Genomic DNA, 22,054 nt, shown 5'->3' with positions numbered 1-22,054 from the left:
TCATTCAGCTTATACTTCCACATTGTAGTCTCTTGCGCGCACCGGACTCAACCAGCAAGAACGACGCTGCAACAGGATCCTTCTGCACACGTTTATTGGGAGAGCTTGATTGCAGAGGCGAAAAGACCCCAAGCCCAGAACTGGTGCTGCTTTTATAGGCCTAGGAGAGGCGTGTCTCACACCCGGATTGGTTATGCACTACGCCTCATTTGCATGTTCCTCATCTGATTGGCTACTCTCTCTCAGTACCTCACAGAGCCTCATTATCATACCTCATTTGCATGTCTCACATCTGATTGGTTACTCTCTCTCAGTACCTTACAGAACCTCATTATCATACCTCATTTGCATGTCTCACATCTGATTGGTTATACTCTCAGTACCTTACAGAACCTCATTATCATGCCCGGGCCAGGCAGTGTCTTTGCAAAAAACTTTATTGCATATGTACACATTGGTTGTTTGTCCAAACTTATGCGTGGTGGCCAGCAGTAGTCAGTGCCACTCAGCAACGGCACATGTGGCTTCCCACAGTAGTCCATCACTGAAGGGAGTCAGAGTGGGAACTCACACAGGGCAGGAACCTGGAGGCAGGAGCTGATACAGAGGCCATGGAGGGTGCTGCCTATTGGCTTGTTCCCCATGGCTTGCTCAGCCTACTTTCATACAGAACCCAGGACCACAGCCCAGGGATGACTCCTCCCACAATGAACTGGGCCCTCCCACATCAATCAGTAATTAAGAAAATGCCTTACAGGCTTGCCTATAGTCTAACCTTATGAAGGCGTTTTCTTAATTGAGGTTCCCTCCTTTCAGATGACTCTAGCTTGTGTCAGGCTGACATAAGACTAATCAGCAAATACATCTCCAAAAAGAGCAAAGCCTAATTGAGAACTCGATATCCAGGAAAAATACTTTGGAGGCTGAGACAGGATTACAGTGAATTCAAGGAGAGCTACAGAGAGACTCTGTCTCAAAAACAAAACAACAACCATATAGTAAATAGTTCGAAGAGAAGGTAGAATAATGTGAAGGGTCTTTCAGATGAAGAACCCCAAGGAAAAATCTCCCCATCCTACCCATGGTACAAGAACTACTAAAGGAAACTTCAAGTTGAAGAATATCAGCTCAAAACTTTACTATGGGGAAGAAATGAGGAACGGGAGAAATGCTAACTATATGGGAAATTTTAGAAAACTGAGTTATCTGTTAGTTCCTCTAAACCATATACTATTTTTGACAAACAAAAATGAGAACATTGTATAAAGAGTTTAAAAAATATATTTAAAAGGGGGTGGTGGAGGTGTTGCATGCTTTTAATCAAAGCACTTGAGAGGTAGAGGCAGGTGGATCCCTATGAGTTAGAGCCCAGCCTGGTCTACACAGCTAGCTCCAGGACAGGCCAGCCAAGGCTACATAGTAAGACCCAGCCTAGGGCTTTGGAAATGACTTAGTAGTCAGAGTGCTTGTTCTGCAAGTCTGAGAATATAATCTTCAGATCCCATGTAAATGCTGGGTGCCTCACCTATTATTCAAGCCTTGGAAGTCAGAGACAGGAAATTCCCAAGTCAGGTGGCTAGCATAAGGATGATCAAGGAAGAATCCAGAGTCAACACAACTCAAGTGCATGTGCTCCCATACACACATGCACACTACACACACTTGTCAATGAAAACACAGGTGGAGCAAAACAACAACTGTAACATGAAGAATGGTGGAGATGGAGGCAAAGGGACCTAAATGGCTGTGTTACTATATTAATACTAAACAAACTGTATAAAATTTAAGAATACATATCAAAGTATCTAAAGCAACAACTAAAATAATCATTAAAGAGCTAATATATAAATTAAAACCCTAAATTCAAGACTTTTTAATCTGAAAGAAACCCAGAAACAAACATTTGAAATGGCATATATTAACAAAGTAGTAGACATGAGTATAATCATACTGATCATTACATTAAGTATAAATGGACTAAATACTCTAACAAATAAATGAAGGTGATCACAAGAGGTTAAAAAGCAGAGCTAATCACCTATTGACTATAAGAAGTATATTTTAACTGCAAAGGTGTACTTTGGATTGGTTATAAGATAAATATATAGACACATTAATAGAATTAGGTCCCCCAAGCTGAACCACAAATAGCCTACATGTTTCAAACAAAGTTTCTCCAGAAATTTGACAGGGAAAGGAAATAAACACTTCTAGAAACGTGGGCTAGTTGTATGAAAACAACAATAAAGACAACCTACTTTTACTTCACACAACGCATAAAGTTAACTCAAATTGTGAAAGACCTAAAGATAAACTTGAACATATAAACCTGCCAGAAAATAATGTAGGAATTGTCTTTGCCAACTTGTGCCTGGCAAAAACCACAAATCACAAAGATAAATGAGCATGAGCTGCACTTGCTCCAAATAAAATATTTTCTGTTTTAAAAAGGAAAAAGAAGAAGCCACAGTGTTGGTGAAAAATTTCTCTATCAAAGTCCTGTATCAAAGAACTGACTGACTGACTGACTGAGAGGACCCAACAAGGTCACAGCTTACTAGACACTCATAAGAGTGTGTTGAGTAATGATCTTTAATTTCATTAATTATCTGAGACATGAAAAGATGCCATTTCAACCATTAGAAGAGGCAAGAGGAGAAATCCTGACACTAAGAAATGTTACCAGTTTGTCTGACTGTTCCACTGCTCTAAAGAGACGCCAAGACCAAGGCTACTGTTATGTAAAAAAGAAAGCATTTATTTGGGAGTATGCTTATTGCTTCAGAGAGTTAGTCCACCATCACTTCATCAGGGAGCATGGTGGCATGTAGACAGAAAGGCGTGGCATTGGAGCATTAGCTGAGAGCTTTACATCTTGATCCATAGGCAGCAGGCAGAGAAATGAGACCCCACGTAACCTCAGGCTTTTCCACCCTCTGCCCCAGTTCCTGAAATAAGAGACTTAATTATTTGAGAATAAATTCCCAGATCATAGTCTTGGGTTTGTTCTCTGACTAGCTCCTAACTTAGTTAACCCATTTATTTTATTCTGAGTGACACATGGCTGGTTATCTCTTCCCAGTTTCATGCATCTGTCTCCTTGTCTGTCTCCTCAGACTTCGGGCAAGTCTTTCTTCCCAAAACTGACTGTATATCAGAGTTCTCTCTCTACTGGAACTCCCTCCTCCCACTTCCTGCCTCAGCTCATTGGCCAATCAGCTTTTCAATGATAGGTGATGCTTCCATACAGTACACAAGAGATTCTCTCTACAACCCTGGGCTGGTGTGAGCCTTTGAAACTTCAAAGCCCACCCCCTTACTCACACACCCTCAGGCCATGGCTTCTAATCCTTCCCAGTTTGTCAACTAAGGACTAAGAATGTAAATACAGGAGCCCATGGACGCCATTCTTATTCAAACCACCCCACAGCTGAAAATTAACTAGAACCTTCACACTTTCGACAGGCATATAAAATTATAAGGCCATCTTGGAAAACAGTGTAGAACTTTCTTAAACAGTGAAGCAAATACTACTGTAAATTATTTATTCTCTGTCTAATCATTCATTCTACTCCAATATACACATGAGGAAAATAAAGAGATATGGCCATATTAATACTTTATGTGGGGGCTGGGGGATGGCTCAGTAGGCACAGACTCCTGCCATCAAGTCTCAGACTCACGAGGGGGGAGGGGAAAACAGTCTCCCAAAAGCTCTTCTCCGACCTTCACAGCAGTGCAGTGGCATGAGAGTCCATCTCTCCCCACCTGATCATGCACAGAACAGATACATAGAAATGTTACAAATAAAGAACCTTCTATAGCTTTGTAAGTGAGTCTCTTATAATTGTTCTTATAATAATACATCCCTTATAATAATTCATAATAAGCCCAAATTGGAAACCTAAACACACTTCCAACAGTGAATGGACAAACACACTGCAGTGTATCCATCCCAGGACTGTAGTGGTCAACAGTAGAATGAATGGCGTAGAACATCTCTCGTCCAAAGGAATAAGATGCCAGTATACAAGACAATAGGGACAAAGCTGATAATCATGAGACTGAGTGAAAGAAACCAGATGCAAGATATAGATTCCATTGATCGAGAGTGCAAAGTACCCCTTACAGATAAGGAGCAGATCAGCCTTTGCCTGGGGCTGAGGGCAGACAGGGCAATTGACTAAAGGAAAGGAGGATGGGGGAGGGGGTGAAGGCAGGTGGGAGTGGGGGTGGGGTCCTGAAAATGTTCTGTGCTGTTTTCTATTACGGTGATAACTTCTTGAAAAAAATATACACACACACACACACACACAACTGTTAAGACTGATTGAGTTGTATATTTTAACTGGATACAGTTCAGGGTACATAAATTATTTATCCATAAATTTTATGATAAAAAAATTAGAAAGGCCTTGTTCACTACTTTTCCTGGCTGCAGTCTCTTCTTATTCAGCAGAGGTTTTGACCCTGACTCTGCATCTGCCTGCTGAAACTATGCGTATGAAAGCACAGCCAAAGAATAATTTATACTGCTCAAGAGTCCCTTAAAGATGGGAAAGGAGCCTTTTCTTCTCTGCATTATAGACTGCTAGATCTCCTTCCCCCACCCTGTGTTTTTAAATATTCTTTAAGCCTTAAGCCCCCTAGCTTTCCTATTTCCCTGTGCTAATTGTCCTTATAGCATGACTCACCCAAAATGGAAGGTATTACCTGCTGAGTTTTGCTCCAGGGAAGCAGCAAGAGGAGCAGATGGGTAATGCGGATCCCCTGGCTCTGCCCAGGTCTACTCTTTCCTTTTATTATTTTATGTGCATGGGCTTTCTGCCTACATCTGTGCATCGTGTGCAGAGGTCAGAAAAGGGCACAGGATTCTCTTGAAGTGGAGCCACAGACAGTTGTGAGCCATCCCAGGGGTGCTGGGAATCAAACAGGCTCTCTGGAAGAGCAGTTAGTGCTCCTAACTACGGAGCCATCTCTCCAGGTCCTAATTTTTAAATCTTAAGAAAATTAACTATTATAGAACTCACAGTATAATAAACAAGTTCAAATTAGTTCCTTGGCTTAAGATTTTACTCTATTTCAGAACCTAGAAATTAGGATGTAAAATTTGCCAGAAGGGAGCTGTTTATAAGTGAGACCTAAACATTAGTTTTGTGGTTTGAAGGGGTTATTCAGCTCTGCCTCTGCTCTGAGTACAGAGGTGAGCACGTGTAGGAGCGAGACTTCCCAGCAGCAGAGCTTAGTTCTCTCAGAGGCCAAGAAGCCAGGACCTGTGGTGTGCCCAGCAAGCTCTGTGGAAGGGAAAATTCAGAGCCTATCGTGGCTTGGGTGCTCACTTGTGGGAAATAAAACATTAACAAGCCTCAGAATTGCTCAGAGGCTGCTGTGTTTTATGCGATCTGCGCAGATGACTTGTATGGTGGGCAAAGCTGCCACTTGCGCGTTAAGTCAATAGAAAAAAAAAAGCACTTTGTATGTGTTTTTTTAAATATATACACGCTAATTAACAATAGATGCTTCAAATACAGCAGAGATCTGCTTGAAGTTTTTAAACATACACTTTTTCTAATCGTACTGTTAAACAACGAAACACAATGTCAATGTCTGCTTAAGGGAAATAGAGTGTAGAAAGAAGAGCTGGGGGCCAGGCATAGGCACGCTCTGGAAATAAATAATTGATATTTGGTATCAAATATTTACATCAGATGTATTTCCTGACCTCTCTGGATAGAATGTTTAAACTCAGTCTTGTAGCTCAACAGTGACCTAATGGGTGCCATTTTAAATTAGACACTTAGGTAGGAAGAAAATGGAGGTTCCAGGGCTGCGGCCTAGCTAATGCCTGGCAGTAGAGGACCCCCAAGGTAAGATATTTATTTAATGATTAGCGGTGCGCCCATCAAAACCAACCACACATCTCTGAAGGAAACAGTTGGGCTGGGAAGGGGACTGGGGGTTGCCGATCCATTCTTAGGCGTTTGACTAAGCCGGGCTTGGGGGGCGTTCGAAGGGTCGGTAAATCGGCGCTCGACTCAGCCCCCCTCCCCCCGGCAGGTGGCTGTGGCCTGGGCGGGACGCGCGCGCCTCGCGTGGGCGCGTGGGGGGCTCGGTGAGCGAGCAGTGGCGGGGCCGGGGAGAGGAGGGAGGTAGGGTGGGTGGGTAGGGAAGCGCGTGCGGGGAGGGAGGAGGTGGGGAAGGAGGCGCGTGACGGGGAGGGAAGTGCGAGGGATGGGGAGGGGATGCGTGGGGTATGGACCACCGGGCCGGGCAGCCGGGCGCCCTCAGCGGGCGAGCGAGCGAGCGAGCGGGCGTCTCCCACACATTCCCGTCAGGGAGCGCGGCCTGAGGCCTGAGGCGCACCGTGCGGTGCGGGGGTCGGAGGTGCGGCGGGGAAGGCGCGCATGCGCGTCGCCTCAGCCTCCCGCCCGGAGCGCGCCGGGCCGGTCTGTTCTCTAGTCCGCTGTCCTCCCCTCGCGCTCAGTTGTGGTGCGTGGTCGCTGGGCCTGGGTCTCTGCACCGGCGGATGATTTCTGACGGGTTGGTTGTTATGCGTGGACGTCTGCGCTTCTGACATAAGTACTAGTTTGTTTGAGACAGGTCCCCACTCTGTAGCCTAGGCTATCCCTGCCTAGCTTCATCTTCCACCTCCCAACTGTTGGGGTTGCTGTTGGGAGCCACTCGCCTTTAAGTATGTTTTCAGTTGCAAAAATTATAAGGAAACCGCTGTCCAGTACTTTTATACAACAAGTAAAAGATCATAGAGAATAAGATACTAAGGTTGTCAGAAATACAGAAAGGTGTGTGTTACTTCTACAAGCCACAAGCCATACAAAACAGGTCGCAGTGTGGACTCTAAAAATACTTGGGGCGATATCACTTACAGAATTTTGCACTATATTTCTGTATTACACGGTGAGACCTGTTTTGTGTGTGTGTGTGTGTGTGTGTGTGTGTGTGTGTGTGTGTGTGTGTATGTAGCCCAAGCTGACCTTGGCTGAGACTGGCCTTAAATTGATCCTCCTGCCTCCACCTTTCCAGGGCTGAACTATAAGCTTGTACCACTATGCGAGGCTCTGAAATAAGAACTTTGAGACAAATTTAGAATATCTAAACTTAAAACTTTAATTAAAAAGTTATCACCTTACATCAAAATGTAACGTTTATTTTAGGGATGGTTTTTTAAAAGTATTTATTTACATCATGAAAATTCCAAATTCACCATCTTTTAGAGTCCAGCTAGAAAAATAAAAAATTCAAACTTAACTGAGGGAAATCAGTTGACTAAAATTGCTTTATTTAGAATTATTTTATAAATTGATTGCTAGTGCACTCATTCCAAAATGAATTTTTATGGGTTATCTTCTCTATGCCAGGAACTGTTCCAGGTTATTGAAGCACATTAAGAAGAAGAAACAAACATCCCTTTTTTGCTTTCTAGGGAGAAAGATAAACTAAACACACAGTAACAATTACAGGTGAGTGTTTTTTAAAAAGCTAAGAATACAAGATGGAGAGATGCACAATTTTGGATAAAGAGTTTTCCCCCCATTGGAGTACATCAGAATTAAAATATATATGTGATGTTTTTATTCTGAACTAAAGTTATACCGACTATTATACTAAAACCAGAAAAATGTTCTTGCTACTGTGTGCATGGGAGGTCTTTTTGTACAGGGTAACATTTAAAATTAGTTTTAATTTGTTTCACTTTCTTTTAGAATGAAAAATTAGATCAGACATGTTAGTATTAAAATCATTTACATTCTGAGGTAGCAGAGCTCTAGAAACATGGTTTGATGCCTTTTACTTTATTAACCTTTTGTTGATTAAAATATAGTTCTGAATCTAGACAGGAAACATTTTACAACTTCTTGGACAACACGTACAATGTTGATTACTGTTTCCTTGTTTTAAAAAATTATTTATTTATTTATTTTATGTATATGAGTACACTGTAGCTGTCTTCAGACACACCAGAAGAGGGCATCGGATCCCATTACAGATGGTTGTGAGCCACTATGTGGTTGATGGGAATTGAACTCAGGTCCTCTGGAAGAGCAGTCAGTGCTCTAAACCTCTGAGCCATTTCTACAGCTCCCCCTCCCACATAACTGTTTTCAAATTCTGAAATTGTTTGCATAAATAGATGTAAAGATCTGCTAGTGTATTTCTGATTGATTCCCTTTTACTTTCTGCCCTACTTTTTATGGCTTCTGTTTATCAGTAGTCAAATTGTTTTACACATTTATAAACTATATTTACTTGTTTTAGTTTTTGCTGTTTCTTTTTGTTGGTGACTGGATGGTTAAGAAAGTGAGAACAACAGTACCAACTAACCAGACTCCCTCAGAGCCCCAGGGACTAAGCCACCAACCAAAGAGCATGCATGGGCTGGTCTGTGGCCCTGCTCCATATGTATCAGAGACTATCTTGTCAGGTATCAGTGGGAGGGGAGGCACCGGTCCTGTGGAGGCTTGATTCCCTAGAGAAGGAGTGGGATTGGGTGGCTGGGTGGGAGAGCTCACTCACAGAGGCTGAGAGGAGGAGGGATGGAGTGGGGTGCTCATGGAGGGGAGACTGGGAAATTAAGAAGGAAAGACATTGAGAAGAGAAAGATAAATAAATATGGGGTGGTAGACCAAATAACTAAAACAGTGAAAACCCACAATATTCTGGTTTATAAGAAGCACTCTGAAGTGGATGCAGGATTTAGCCTCTCTCCTGTGCGTTTATCAAGAGGTACTCTCGTTGTAGCCTTCCTACCCAGATCACTCCTGCATGTGTTTTTTGTCTTTATTAGAGAAGTCTCTAATACTGGTGACATATTCTAACTTGGTAATGGGCTTGTTGCCATGAGATGGTGCTCTTGTAATTGTTAAACTTTTAGTTTCTGTTCTGAGGACAAGTTTGCAGTGTATCATCTATCATATAAGAAATGGAAATGTTTGTGTTTTATGGTTTGTCCATCTAATTTCATTCTTTGGCCTAGAGAACACTTCATTATGCTTTAGAATTTAGAAAAATAAGATATATTTTGATGTGCAGTGGGGTTGGATAATTGAAATGAAAAAAGAGCAAGGTATGCTTTTAACCATGGTGATCCACACATTGCAGGATGAAGGATGGAGTAGAATTTGCTAGGTGAGGAAGAGAAGTATGTTCTAAGCTTTGGTACAATTTTAAGAGAAAGACCTGTGGGGAACACAGGAATGAACAGAGAAGAGTACACTCCATTGCTAAAGCATTTAGACATTTACAGAAGACAGAGTTCAAAGAATTGTCTGTGACTATACTTAAGAAAGCATTCTGGAAAATTAGTGATTTTGATACACTTTTCTAGAAATTATATTTTAGATACCTGTAAACAAATATAAACCACCTTTTTTGTATTATAGATTTCAGACAAGGTCTGTTTTTCAACAATGCCAAAGTCAGACGATTGCTTCTTTTCCATGGATAATTTGTTTTTCAGTAGCCCAGATGAAACTGAAAAGTAAGTATGCCTTACCTATCTAATGCACCACTTTCAGTTTTATAATTCTAAGGACCTTTAATTGTTCCCTCTGATAACCTAAAATAAATAAAAAGTGAACAGATTGATATTTCAGTTTTATGTTCAGAAAACATAGAATTCAGACGTAATGGAGTAACTGAAGTTTATTATTTAAAATGTTATAGTTTGAAGACAGATTTTGTTTTATTTGCTTCCATACCTGATTTGTTGGATTAAGGCCAAGATAAATACTAGAAGTAATGATCGAATAGCTCAGGCTGAGAAGGGAGACAGAGTGGACCAGTGCTGTGCTGGAGGCTAGGTGTGATGACGAGCTCAGTGCAGGTAGGAAGCAGAAGTAGAAATGAAGATTAATGCCAAAGGCCACAGCAGCAGGGAGTGCAAGTCAGTCAGATGTTTCTCATGTGTGGATTTCTCTCTTCTAAATTTTCTATGTTTTTTGCCTTGTTAAAACATTTAATTTTTTTTTATTCATTCAAATATAAAATATTGTTTGGGCACTGAAAAGGATAAAAAAAAAAAGACTGAAAAGCCCTTTTACTTCAACTATTAAAGCCATGGTCAAGATTGAATACACACGTGTGAATAGGCCATTAATAATGTTGACTAGGGCCTGGTGAGATGGCTCAGCGAGCAAGAGCACTGATTGCTCTTCTGAAGGTCCTGAGTTCAAATCCCAGCAACCACATGGTGGCTCACAACCATCTGTAACATCTGTAATGATCTCTCACACCCTCTTTTGGTGCGTCTGAAGACAGCTACAGTGTACTTACACTGTAAATAAATAAATAAATAAATAAATCTTTGGGTCAGAGCGAGTGGGGCCAAGCAAGCAGACCAGAGCAAGCAGAGGTCCTAAATTCAATTCCCAACAACCAGATGAAGGCTCACAACTACCTATACAGCTACAGTGTGCACTCATATACATAAAATAAATAAATCTTTTTTTAAAATGTTGACTAATTCCGAAATCAAAACATGTTCAAAGGAAATGATAGGTGTATCTGTGCAATGAACTTTCAGATGTGGGAGATCACCTAGGCTTCTCATGTTAAGGGAGGGTTTTAGGATGCTTTCAGGGCTTCGATCTTTCTTTCAGCAGTAAGAAAGTAAGTGCTGATGCCAGAATACTACAGCAAACAAGCAAGGATGGAGCTAGGACAGTTCACAGTACTTTCAGGAGATCGTCTGTAGAGAATGCCTAGAGTATGAGATTCATAAAACAGAAGCAGTGAGACATAAACCAGAAAAGTTAATTGTGGGTAGATTGTTTTTATGTTAAATATTTGAATAAGAATATTGGATGTGTTTATATTTTTAAAACTAAGGAATTAAATTATCGAGCATTTCTTGAACAACATACTTAAGTGTAAGAAGCATTATGCTAAGTCCTGCTGACTTAAGTAGAAATAAAGCCCAGAGGTGTTCACACTCAAGATGGAGTATCAGGTTTATCTATTTCTTTCCTTGTTTTTATCTATTATCTGTCTATGTATACATATTGCACAAGGGCCATGAGAATTATTATGGAGTCTGTACAAAGAAAGAAAGAAGACAATCTTTGAGAACCTATGGAGATATCTTAGGAAGTGTAGGATTTGTTCTGGGTGTTAAATGAATGTAAAGCCTATTGCCTGAAACAGTACCTGGTATGTGGTATCAGTAACAATTACAAATTGATGAATGAATGTCTTGCGCACGCTCCACTCGACCAGCAAGAACGACGCTGCAACAGGATCCTTCTGCACACGTTTATTGGGAGAGCTTGATTGCAGAGGCGAAAAGACTTCGAGCCCAGAACTGGTGCTGCTTTTATAGGCCTAGGAGAGGTGTGTCTCATACCCGGATTGGTTATGCACTAAGCCTCATTTGCATGTTCCTCATCTGATTGGCTACTCTCTCTCAGTACCTCACAGAGCCTCATTATCATACCTCATTTGCATGTCTCACATCCGATTGGTTACTCTCTTAGTACCTTACAGAACCTCATTATCATGCATCATTTGCATGTCTCACATCTGATTGGTTATACTCTCAGTACCTTACAGAACCTCATTATCATGCCTGGGCCAGGCAGTGTCTTTGCAAAAAACTTTACTACATATGTACACATTGGTTGTTTGTCCAATCTTATGCATGGTGGCCAGCAGTAGTCAGTGCCACTCAGCAACGGCACATGTGGCTTCCCACATGAATGAATAGTAGAACATCCATATGTGGGTATGAGAGTGAGGCAGGACAAAGTTCCAAGCAAAATAAAGGAAATACCTTTGAACAGAAAGAAGAGGTACAGAATGTATTCTCTACTTACTGTTGTGTTATTCATCATCCATTACTGTTAGAAAGATCTTAGGTAATAATTTTTAAAACTGAAAGAGGTATTTGGCCCACAGCTGGAAGCTGTGCTCTCTTGACCTGTTGCTTTAGGACTGTGGAAGGATAGTGTGTCCTGGGGGGATGATAGAATAGAGTAAACGTCACCTGTGACAGGAGGAACACGAAGGGACAGGGAGAGGCCAGTCTCAGTATTTCTTCAGATCCACACCTTAGTGAGCAAACTTACACCTGGGACTTTTACCTATAAAAGTTTCACATTCTCCTAACCAAAGCAAGCCTTTAACACATGGGCCTATGTAGTCATTGGACTGATTTGTTTTGTTAGGTTGACACAGTTTTGAATAGCCTGAGAAAGGAAACCGAGAGAGGGATTGTCTAGATTAGATTGGTCTATGAGGATGCCTTCAAGGGATTTTCATAAGGCTTAGTTGAGATAGGAAGACTCACTCTGAAGGAGGGCAGCATCATATCTTGGGCAGGGACCTAGACTGATTGAAAAGAAGCTTTGGTTAGAACAAGAACAGTAGAAATGTAAAGAAATGATTCATTTAAGAATTATTGTAAGGGAGATTTGGGAAGACCCAATGTATGTCTGTATGTAGTAAGTAGAAAATATTGTTCTGCTTGGGTTTTGTTGGTTAGGAGATGGTACCTGTAGGAAAAAAACACATAAGGATAATTTAATTTTGTGAGGAGACTGAGTAATAGAGCTAGATGTCAGCCTGTAACTCATTATCTTCTTAGATTTTTCTGAAATAGTTCCTGTGCAAAAAGAGGCACTATACTTACAAAGGTCTGCCTGCAGGATTTGCCTCTGACTAGAGTCTAAGAACTTAGCCTTCAGGAAGTTCCCCACCATTAACTATAATAGTGGCTTACTGTCCAGAAAGTGTTTATACCAGTAATATGACTCAGGCTGAAAACCTGCTTCTCCTCTGGAGTCTGGAATTCATGTGTCAGCTAGGGGTACTTATGTGATTAGTCTTCAATTAAAACCCTGTGGACTGAATCCCTAATGAGCTTTATTCCTTGGTAACACTTCATGTATCTTGTCTCAGGTCATGACATAGGGAATTCAATATGCCTGAGAGACTCTAGTAGGAGAGGACCATTGGAAATAATGATAATGTACCATAGTTTTTTATTGGAAAATATGGGCATAGTAGGTATGTGCTAGGTTATAAGAGGTAGAAAAGTAAGACTGTCATTTCAGAAAGCTTAGCCTCCTAAATTTAAAGAGGGGGAAGAAGAGGAAGAGGAGGAAGGAGGAAACAGGCAGTGGCAGCAGCAACCACCAACACTGGGACTAGGCAGTAATGATATATGGTGCGCTTTCTTCTCGGTTACATTTCCTGTATCCCTATGTATTTTTTTGTAGTAATAAAACAAAAGAAACTTTGATTAGAAAAGAAAACTTTAAGCATTATCATTAACAGAGTCACAGCTAAAGGACAAGGAGGGTAAAGGTGCCCACTTGGAGCAACAAGTTATTGTAGCCTTTAAGAAATTGTCAGTTTCTGTGATTGTCTTGGATTTTCTGTGATTTATGAATAGTTATAGACCAAAAATACTTCTGTTAGAGCATTAATTTTAATAGGTATAGGAACAATCTAGAACATAGTAATACGTTTACATGCTGGTTGTTGATAACCCATGATTGTAGGTGAGGTATGTCACAAGTAATCTGTTTTATACAGTAGTTTAAATTCTACAGTTTGAGAAGAAGATGAAGAGGAGTTTTAGCCATCATTTAGGTAGTGCTCCTCTGTGGCAGTGCCATCAGTCCTGTGACACATGGAAATGATATTGAGAGCAGTGACACACAAGGATAAAGCAAAACCAGGACAGAGAGTTTGTCTATGGGATGCTTGTCTAAGAGTTTGCACCCAAGTAGTGTTTAATAAATAAATGTTTTTTGATAGACCTTCCTTATTAACATATACTCACATTTTGTATTTTATATAGCTTTCCAGTTAAGGAAAAATCACTGGATTGGTTTCTCCCTCCTGCTCCACTGATTTCAGAAATTCCAGATATTCAAGAGTTAGAGGAAGAAATTGAAAGTTATAAGCTACTAGGTAAATTGTCATATTTCTTGTGAAGCCAAACTCATGCAGTTTACGTCAGCATAAAAATCCAACATATTAAACTATTAATTCCTTTTTAATAGAATAAAAGTCAAAGATTTGTATATCACTATCAAATCTCAAGATCTAAACATTCACCTTCTTACAAACATGTACATTTACCTAGTGCATAATCACTACCACACATGTGCCTTGTTCTTTACAATGGTAAAGTTTTCAGAAAGCCAGATTCTGAAGTGTAGTCAGTGAAAAAAAACAAGATTCAGTCGATTATCTATAGTTTGAGATAATGTTTAGCATTGTCAGGCTAGTGATATAGCAGAACATGTGCTTAGCACACAATGCCCCATACTAGAAAATAGTCTCCAGAGACAAGCATGCTCAGTGCATGGTTCTTGTAATATTCGAAACTTTAATGTTTTATTATAACTCATGCTTTATATGTTTGCATATTTTAATGCTGTTACAGTTACTTAGTATGTCTGTGTGTGGGGTGGGTACTGTCACTGTCTGTGTAGTCAGAGAACAACTTGTAGGAATCAGTTATCTTCTTTACCACGTGGGCTCCTGGGAATAGAACTCAGGTTTTCAGGCTTGACAACAAATATTTTTACCCACTAAACCATGTCACTAGCCCTCTTTAGAAATGTGTAATTGAAAAAATTTTATCATTATTTAGAAAATTTGTTTCCATGAAGAAGATGTAATAATTAATAATTAGTATATTTCTTTTCCCCTAGGGAAAGGAAAGATGCCAAGAATGTTAACATCAAACTTGAAGATCATTAATGAAGACACAAATTGTATTTCACCAACACAAAAAATCCATTTTTCCTATAATGTACATGAACAGGATTACCTAAATTTAGGAGGATCAAATAACAATGACATGTCCCATGTAGCTGGGAAGCTGATGTATGGTTCTTCTCAGAAATATAAAAATCACATGGGTGCTAAGAGTCCATCTGCAAGGAGTAGTCCTGGTGATACAAAATTACATGATGTGGCAGAAGACAGACAGGGCACATCAGCATTCAAAAAAAGGTAACTAATAAGTTAAACAATACTCAGTAGTCTAATCTAAATATTAGGTGTACACTGAAAAGAAATACACTAGGAGGTAGATGAGAGGAAGAGTAACAAGAAATGTTTATATGAGTATCAGGCCTGGGATACCACTCAGGAACCATATGTTCTTTCCCTTCAGGAGCTTAACATTTACGGTGAAGGTACGGATAGTGAATAACTAAAACTAACTCACTAAATGTTTTGTAATGTGACAGTTATTTTAACAACAGTTATTGGTAGAGCAAAGATTCTCAAGCTTTTCTTATCAGTAACCTTTAATACTTAAAATTTACTGAGGAATTTCAGTTTTTGTTTAGGTGGGTTATGTCTACTAATAATTAGCCATACTGAAAGTTAAAGCTGAAAACAAAAATAAAACAATGCTAAACCCACTTCTAGTTAGCCGTAAGTCTGTGTACACATGCATACATTCATTCATTCATTCATTCATACATAAATACATACATACATATGTATACTGTTGGTTTTATTTTGAGACAGGATCTCATTATGCAGGTCTAGGTAAAATGGAACTCACTATGTAGACCAGCTTGAGCTCAAAAGTACAGAAATCTTGCCTTTACCTCCTCATTACTGGCTTTAAAGGCATATTCTGCCATGCTTGGTTCTAAATAATATATTTTTAGCTATACTCCAAAATGACCCTTTTCATAAATTAGAAGATGAATAGATTAACAGTAAAGTGACAGGCCAGCAGGGGCAGAAACTAAGTATGTATATTATATATTCTCACACGTGTTAACTTCCTACTGCTGTTAACATACCTGAGAAAGACAACTTGAAAACAAACAAAAAAAATCTTACATTAGCAGGCCAATCTCTTGGTTTTGGGAGTTTCTATGCCTTAGCCTCCTGAGAACTGGGATTATTTTAGGTTACATTTCTGATTGTATTTCTTCTTAAAAATTTTTTTCTCTTATTTTTTTGAGATTATAATAATGCCATTTCCTGTTTCTTTTCTCCCTCTAAACCTTCCCATATACCCCTCCTGTGATGGTTTGTATATGCTTGGGCTAGGGAGTGGCACTGTTAGGAGGTGTGGCCTTGTTGGAGTAGGTGTGTCACTGTGGGTGTGGGCCTTAATACCGTAGTCCTAGCTGTCTGGAAGTGAGTATTCTGCTAGCAGCCTTCAGATAAAGATGTAGAACTCTCAGCTCCTCCTGCACCATGCCTGCCTAGATACTTCTATGTTCCAGCCTTAATAATGGGCTGAACCTGTAAGCCAGTCCCAATTAAATGTTGTCCTTATAAGAGCTGCCTTGGTCATTGGGCCTGTTCACAGCAGTAAAACACTAACTTAGACACATCCTTATTCTCTTTTAAAAGCATAGACTCTATTTTCATTAAATGTTGTTATGTACATATATGCATATACATGTATGTTCCTAAATACATAAGTGCAACCTGTTGAGTCTGATTATGTTACTTGTATGTGTTTTCATGATTGACCATTTGATATTGGATAACCAGTTGGTGTGCTCTTCCCAAGGAAGACTATTTGTCCCATCCTTAGCATTCTTTGGTTGCCTGTAGTTCTTATTATAGGACTGAGGCCTCTTGGGCATCTTTACCCCCAAATCCCTGTTAGCATGTGTTGTCATCCTTGTTCAGCTCATGTTTCAGCACTCATACTGGTCTGATCTTCCTAGGAAACACAATATCACAACAAACTCCCTGATCCTCTGGCTCTCACAGTCTTTTCTCACCCCAGTTCCACAGCATTCTCTGAGACTTAGGTTTGGAAGTGTTTTGTAGATGTAGCCATGGGAACTAGACTCCACAACTCATGATTAGTTGTACTTTTCTGTAATGTCTCAGTCTGTTGCAAAGAGAAGGTTTCTTGATGAGGAGTGAGGGCTACACTGATGTGTGGGCATAAGATGCTGTGAATGGGTGTCAGGGGTTATGCTGGTTTAGTAAGGCTCTGGGTGGTTGGTTAGGGTTCCTGTAACAGCATGATTTCTCTTCTGGTGAGTGGGTCTTACAACCAGCTAGAGATGTGAGACTTGCAACAAATGTGAGGCCACAGCCGCACCCCTAGGTTATCACGCCATGCTGGTCATTGTTGTGGTTCACAGGTGTCCAGCTGGGTATAACTCTTGGTCGCATCTCTCCTGTGGGAGTTTGCGTGGCACCTTCCGGTAGCGTGGAAGCTGGTACTTAGAAAGGGAAACTTCAGGTCACATTTGTTACCTGTCATTGTTTACTTTACCTCTTCTAGTTCTTTGTCTAATCACTTGTTTTTCTCTGCCATTCATAATGCAGTAGCTTTTATCTTAATACACACAGGACTATCAGTATTGTTCTATTTCCTAAAAGGATCAGAGTTGAAGAGATTGTTATTTAAGTGATTATTACTGTATTTTCATATTGAGGTTGTGCTTTGACTTCCTGTGCCATATTATATGCAAACCATTAACTATAAAAAACAAAGAAATAAAAAATAAGCCTATCAGAATAATAGCAGGTTTCTCAAAAAGAATTTTAAGTGAAAGGGCATGAAATGAATCATTTCACTCTCTTAAAGTTACTGAGAGTACAGATTACTATATCTAGAAAAACTGTCTGTCATAATTGATAGACTTTCTACAATGAAAACAAACTAAAAAACTCTATGCCACTAAGACAGCACTTTATAAGATACTTAAAGGAATTCTCTAGATATAGAGAAACAAACACATCTATAAGGTTATAGGAAGAAAAACCACCAGGAACCATTAAATAAATAAAGGATAGGAAATCACCAAACAACACAAATCAGCAAAATGAAAGGAATTAATGCATGCCTTTCAATAATTAAATATTAATGGCATCAATTTCCTAAAGACAAATAGACTAGATTTAAAAAAAAAAAAAAGGATCCAGAGATGGGTGTAGTGGCACCTGCCTTTAATCCCAGCACCTGGAAGGCTGAGGCAGGTAGATTTCTATAAGTTCAAGGCCAGTCTGGTCTGCATAGTGGGTTTCAGGACAGGTGGAGCTACATTGGATGACCCTATTTTGAAAAACAATCATCATCATCATCATCATCATCATCATCATCATAACAGTAATAGTAGTGGTAGTAGTTGCGATATGGGAAGGAAAGAAAAGAGAAACAGCATCCATTTGGTGCCTTTAAGAAATGCACTATACCGTCAAAGGCAGGTGCAATCTTGGGGTGAAAGGACAGGGAAAGGTATTTTAAGCAAATGGAACTAAAAAGCAAAAAGACATTGCCATTCTAAAATTAGACAAAACAGATTTCAAACCAAAATCAGAGATAGAAAAAGACACTTCTTACCAATTATGGAAGCAATATATCAAGAAGATATGATTCTAAGCATAAGTTTTAAACATTGAACGTCAGTGCACCCAGTTTCATAAAAGATTACTGGATACAAAGAAGCAGATTAACTCCAACAAAATAGTAAGTGTGTGACTTACCAATATTCTATTCAGTATTTTATTCTCACCAATAAATATGTCCTTTTAACAAAATATGAACAAAGAATCATCTGGGTTAAATGCCTTCAAAGATCAGAGACCTCACAACATCTACAGAAAGTCCATGCAGACACTGCAGAATATACATTGTCTGCAGCCAATGGAACAAATATATAAAAATTTTAAATAATTTCTTATATTCTGTCTGACCACAATAGAAAAATTGCAAATCAACAGCAAGAGAAACTAAAGAATACACACAAATTCATGGAGACCGAACAACACAGGAAACAGCCTGAGTCAAATGAGAACAAAACACCCCTAAAGGCATGTGAAGTGAAAGCACAGCACACCTAGGCCTGTGTGACACAGTGACAGTGGCCATGAGAGGAGGCTTATAGTTTCAGATGCCTACATAAAACAAACTAAACAAAACAGAGATAGCCTGTAACCTCAGTACTCAGAGGCAAAAGCAAAAGGATCGCTAGATGTTCAGGGCCAGGCCGGGTTGCATGGCATGTTCTAGGCTAAGCAGGGCTACACAGTGAGACTACTACTATATCTCAGAATTAACATGAAAACTAGATTTCAAGTAAAGAGTGGTGAACCATAGGGCCAAGGAAGATTCAGTTGACTGGGAGCTATACATATGAACGTAGATGTCTCAGCATCTTCTAGCACAAATGGCATGCTTGATAATACTATGCTTTTCCAATGGTTAGTTTTGCTAGTTAGTAATATCCTTTACAAAAGGCACCTTCTGTGTCTGGTCATGGCCAGGAATCTCCCCAGAGAAAAGACACAGACAGGCAGGCAGATACACACACACACACACACACACACACACACACACACACGAGTGTGTTAAAGACAAAAGTCTGGTTTTGTAACCTAAAAACCAAACAAAGCTGAAAATGAAAAGAAATAATTACACAGCTGAAGGCAAGGTATGAAAATAGAAGGAAAATCTGTCCCTTAGAGCGTCAGTTCTCAGCCTGTGGTAACGTTACGACCCCTTTATGGGGGTTGAATGATCCTTTCACAGGGGTCACCTAAGACCATAGGAAAAGAGATTTTACATCACACTTCACAGCAGTAGCAAAATTACAGTTATGAAGTAGTAACAACAATAATTTTATAGTTGGGGTTCACCACAGCATGAGGCGCAGTATTACAGGGTTACAGAATTAGGTAGGTTGAGGACCCTCCCTCCGTGCAGTTGTTTGTAGACTTGCCAGTGAACTTGTCTGCTTTCTAACTTCAAACTCAGAAAATGTTACTTCCTTCCCTCCCTCTTTCTAGTTCCTTTCTCACATCTCTAACTACACCGAATCATCCTCAGATTGCCTCCTGTGCTCCTTTTGAATTCATCTACAAGGCCAGGACCCTGCAAAAGGGACTCTGCATCCTGTATTAACTCAATTAGAGAAACTGCTGTTAGGATTTATTTAGCGAGTCCCCTACCTCAGCACTTAGCTGACTTTCATCAGTTTAATTAGATATCTGTTGCTGTGAATAACTTACTCCAAAGCCTACTGGCTTAAAACAACAGTAAACTTTGTTAGTTTTAATGTTTTTTATGTGTTAGGAACAAGTTAATTAGTAGCTTGAGCCTGGGGTCTCCCATGAAAAAGCATAATTGGGGTTTCACAAAAGGCCACAATCAGTCACATTGTATATAGTCACCTGATGTCTCCCAAGGATTCTTGGTTCACTTTTTGTCAACTACCCCTTTTGTCTGTCAAGTTGGTGTTGACTGTTGACAGGAGCCTTCAGTGCCTCTCCACATGGGCCTCTCCAGGGTTTTAAAATGTGTTTCCATGGTATGCTGACTAGCTCTCTGTAGCATAATCTATCCAAGAATCCTTGTGGAAGGGAAAATGTCTTCATGAGCTTATAGTATTATCAAGCATAGCTCAGAATTACCTGTGTATAGTACTACTTACTAGAATGTATGCAGTGACACAGGTCAGTTCTGGCTTAGTGAGTCCGTTTGTAGATCATAAACGACTGTGACTACCAGAAGACAAGGACCATTGGAGCCAACTTGGAGACAGCCTGCCACAAAAACTTAGATGAGTTTTAGGAAAATGATAAACTATAGTTATGGGTATTTTTAAGAGAATAATTTTACGCTAGTTTTTGAGCAACTGTTAAAAGCAGAAAACGTGGTGTGTTTATCTCAGACTGTCTAGAACATGTGACAGTGAACATGACTGTGACTATGCTGATGGAAGTTTAAACTTGAGTTCTCATATCAGCCCAGTGAAACTTACCCAAACGAAAATAAGCAAAGAGAATGCATGGACGTGTAGCAATAGTAAGCAGAAACGTCAGTATTCTACAAACAAATTCAAAGCAAATGATGCTTTTTCTGCTTCTGGAATTGGAAAAGACATATTCAAAGCACCATCATTTCCTGCTGCATCTCAGCCTCATGATATTCAAGGTAATTTCTTATTTATTTGCCTATTTAGTTAGTTGCTTTTTATGAAAATATAAACTAATTTGCATTTCTTAGCATAAAGAAGAATACAAAATAGAGTAAATAAGTTCTCTTACCATGTGTAATTTATGCATTTCCTTATATATTTTATATTTTTTAGCTCTGTTTTTACCTTTTTAACTTACCTCTCAGTAAATGTTATACAAATGTTATTGGAGCTTTTTATGGAAAGTGTTTAAAAATCCATATAGTTATGTAGGTTTTTTTTTTTTTTTTTTTTTTTTTAGGAATAACCCCAAATGGCTTAGGTTCTTTGAAAGCTGTCACGGAAATCCGTATCCTTTATTTCATAATAGCTACTTTACATTTATCAAATCATATATTTCAAGATTTTGTTTCATTGTACTCTTGTGTGTTTACTTTGGGTAGCATTGAAAAAGATAGAAAAATAAGTCTTGGATCATGTAAGAGACACACTATGAATGTCAGAGCTGTTCCAAGTGTGACTTGCAGGCTTTCTAGTTTATGAACTGTTTTCAGGCTGTGATAATATAAACACAGAAATCATAATTGTGGTCTTGGAAGAACTTTGATATATTGACTTGTACATACAAATACAGATATAAACCAAATAGGGAAACTCTACGCAAATGCAGCTTTTTGTGGATTTGAGAACATTTTACTAACTAAAATTTTAGAAGGAATCTCATTTGAAGTTTATGAAAATCAAGTTTGTATACCTAGACATTTCTAATGTGACTACTTGAATGTATTCAGAATATTCTTGTAATAATACTCCTTTTACATCTACAAAGAAGAAAATGAGTTTCTGATTACTGAGTAGTGTCTTGGATATTTTTCTATTGCTGTGATAAAACACCATGACTGAAGCAATACGCAGTTTACAAAAGAAAGCATTTACTTTGGCTTACGGTTTCAGAGGGTGAAGAGTCCATCATGCAAGGGCAGAGTGGCAGCAAGCAGCAAGCATGTTGGCTGGAACAGCTAGCTGAGAGCTCACATTTTGATCTGCAAGTAGAAGGGGAGAGAGCCTGAGAATAGCAGCAGTCTTTTGAAACCTCAAAGCCTACTCCCAATGACATACCTTTTCCACACTTCCTAATCTTTCCCAAATGGTTCCATAAACAGGAA

General features: G+C 39.5%; 1 protein-coding gene across 26 annotated transcripts in view; it reads left to right on the top strand.

Moving 5' to 3' along the window:
* The first annotated feature begins 5,596 nt into the window (after positions 1–5,596).
* Positions 5,597–22,054, top strand: part of Hfm1 (HFM1, ATP-dependent DNA helicase homolog) — an 86,520-nt gene continuing 70,062 nt past the window's right edge. For 7 of the 26 annotated variants that reach the window (XR_003955664.1, XR_001784709.1, XR_001784708.1 and 4 more), the window contains exons 1-7: positions 6,032–6,112; positions 7,377–7,478; positions 9,399–9,496; positions 13,820–13,932; positions 14,682–14,985; positions 20,643–20,905; positions 21,190–21,237. Coding sequence is in view for 13 of the 26 variants with exons in the window: in XM_011249484.1 (XP_011247786.1) it covers positions 9,426–9,496; positions 13,820–13,932; positions 14,682–14,985; positions 20,643–20,905; positions 21,190–21,237 (799 nt within the window). In the remaining 13 variants the exon portion in view is untranslated. Of the gene's footprint in view, positions 5,868–6,012; positions 6,113–6,191; positions 6,541–7,376; positions 7,479–9,398; positions 9,497–11,232; positions 11,347–13,819; positions 13,933–14,681; positions 14,986–20,642; positions 20,906–21,189; positions 21,238–22,054 lie in introns of those variants that run through there. The other 19 variants (XM_030254597.1, XM_030254594.1, XR_003955667.1 and 16 more) reach the window with 17 other exon arrangements.

This window comes from Mus musculus, chromosome 5, assembly GCF_000001635.26.
Source record: "Mus musculus strain C57BL/6J chromosome 5, GRCm38.p6 C57BL/6J".
NCBI lineage: Eukaryota > Metazoa > Chordata > Mammalia > Rodentia > Muridae > Mus > Mus musculus.
The sequence above is the reverse complement of the archived record's forward strand: the minus strand, read 5'-3'. Positions and strand labels throughout refer to the sequence as shown.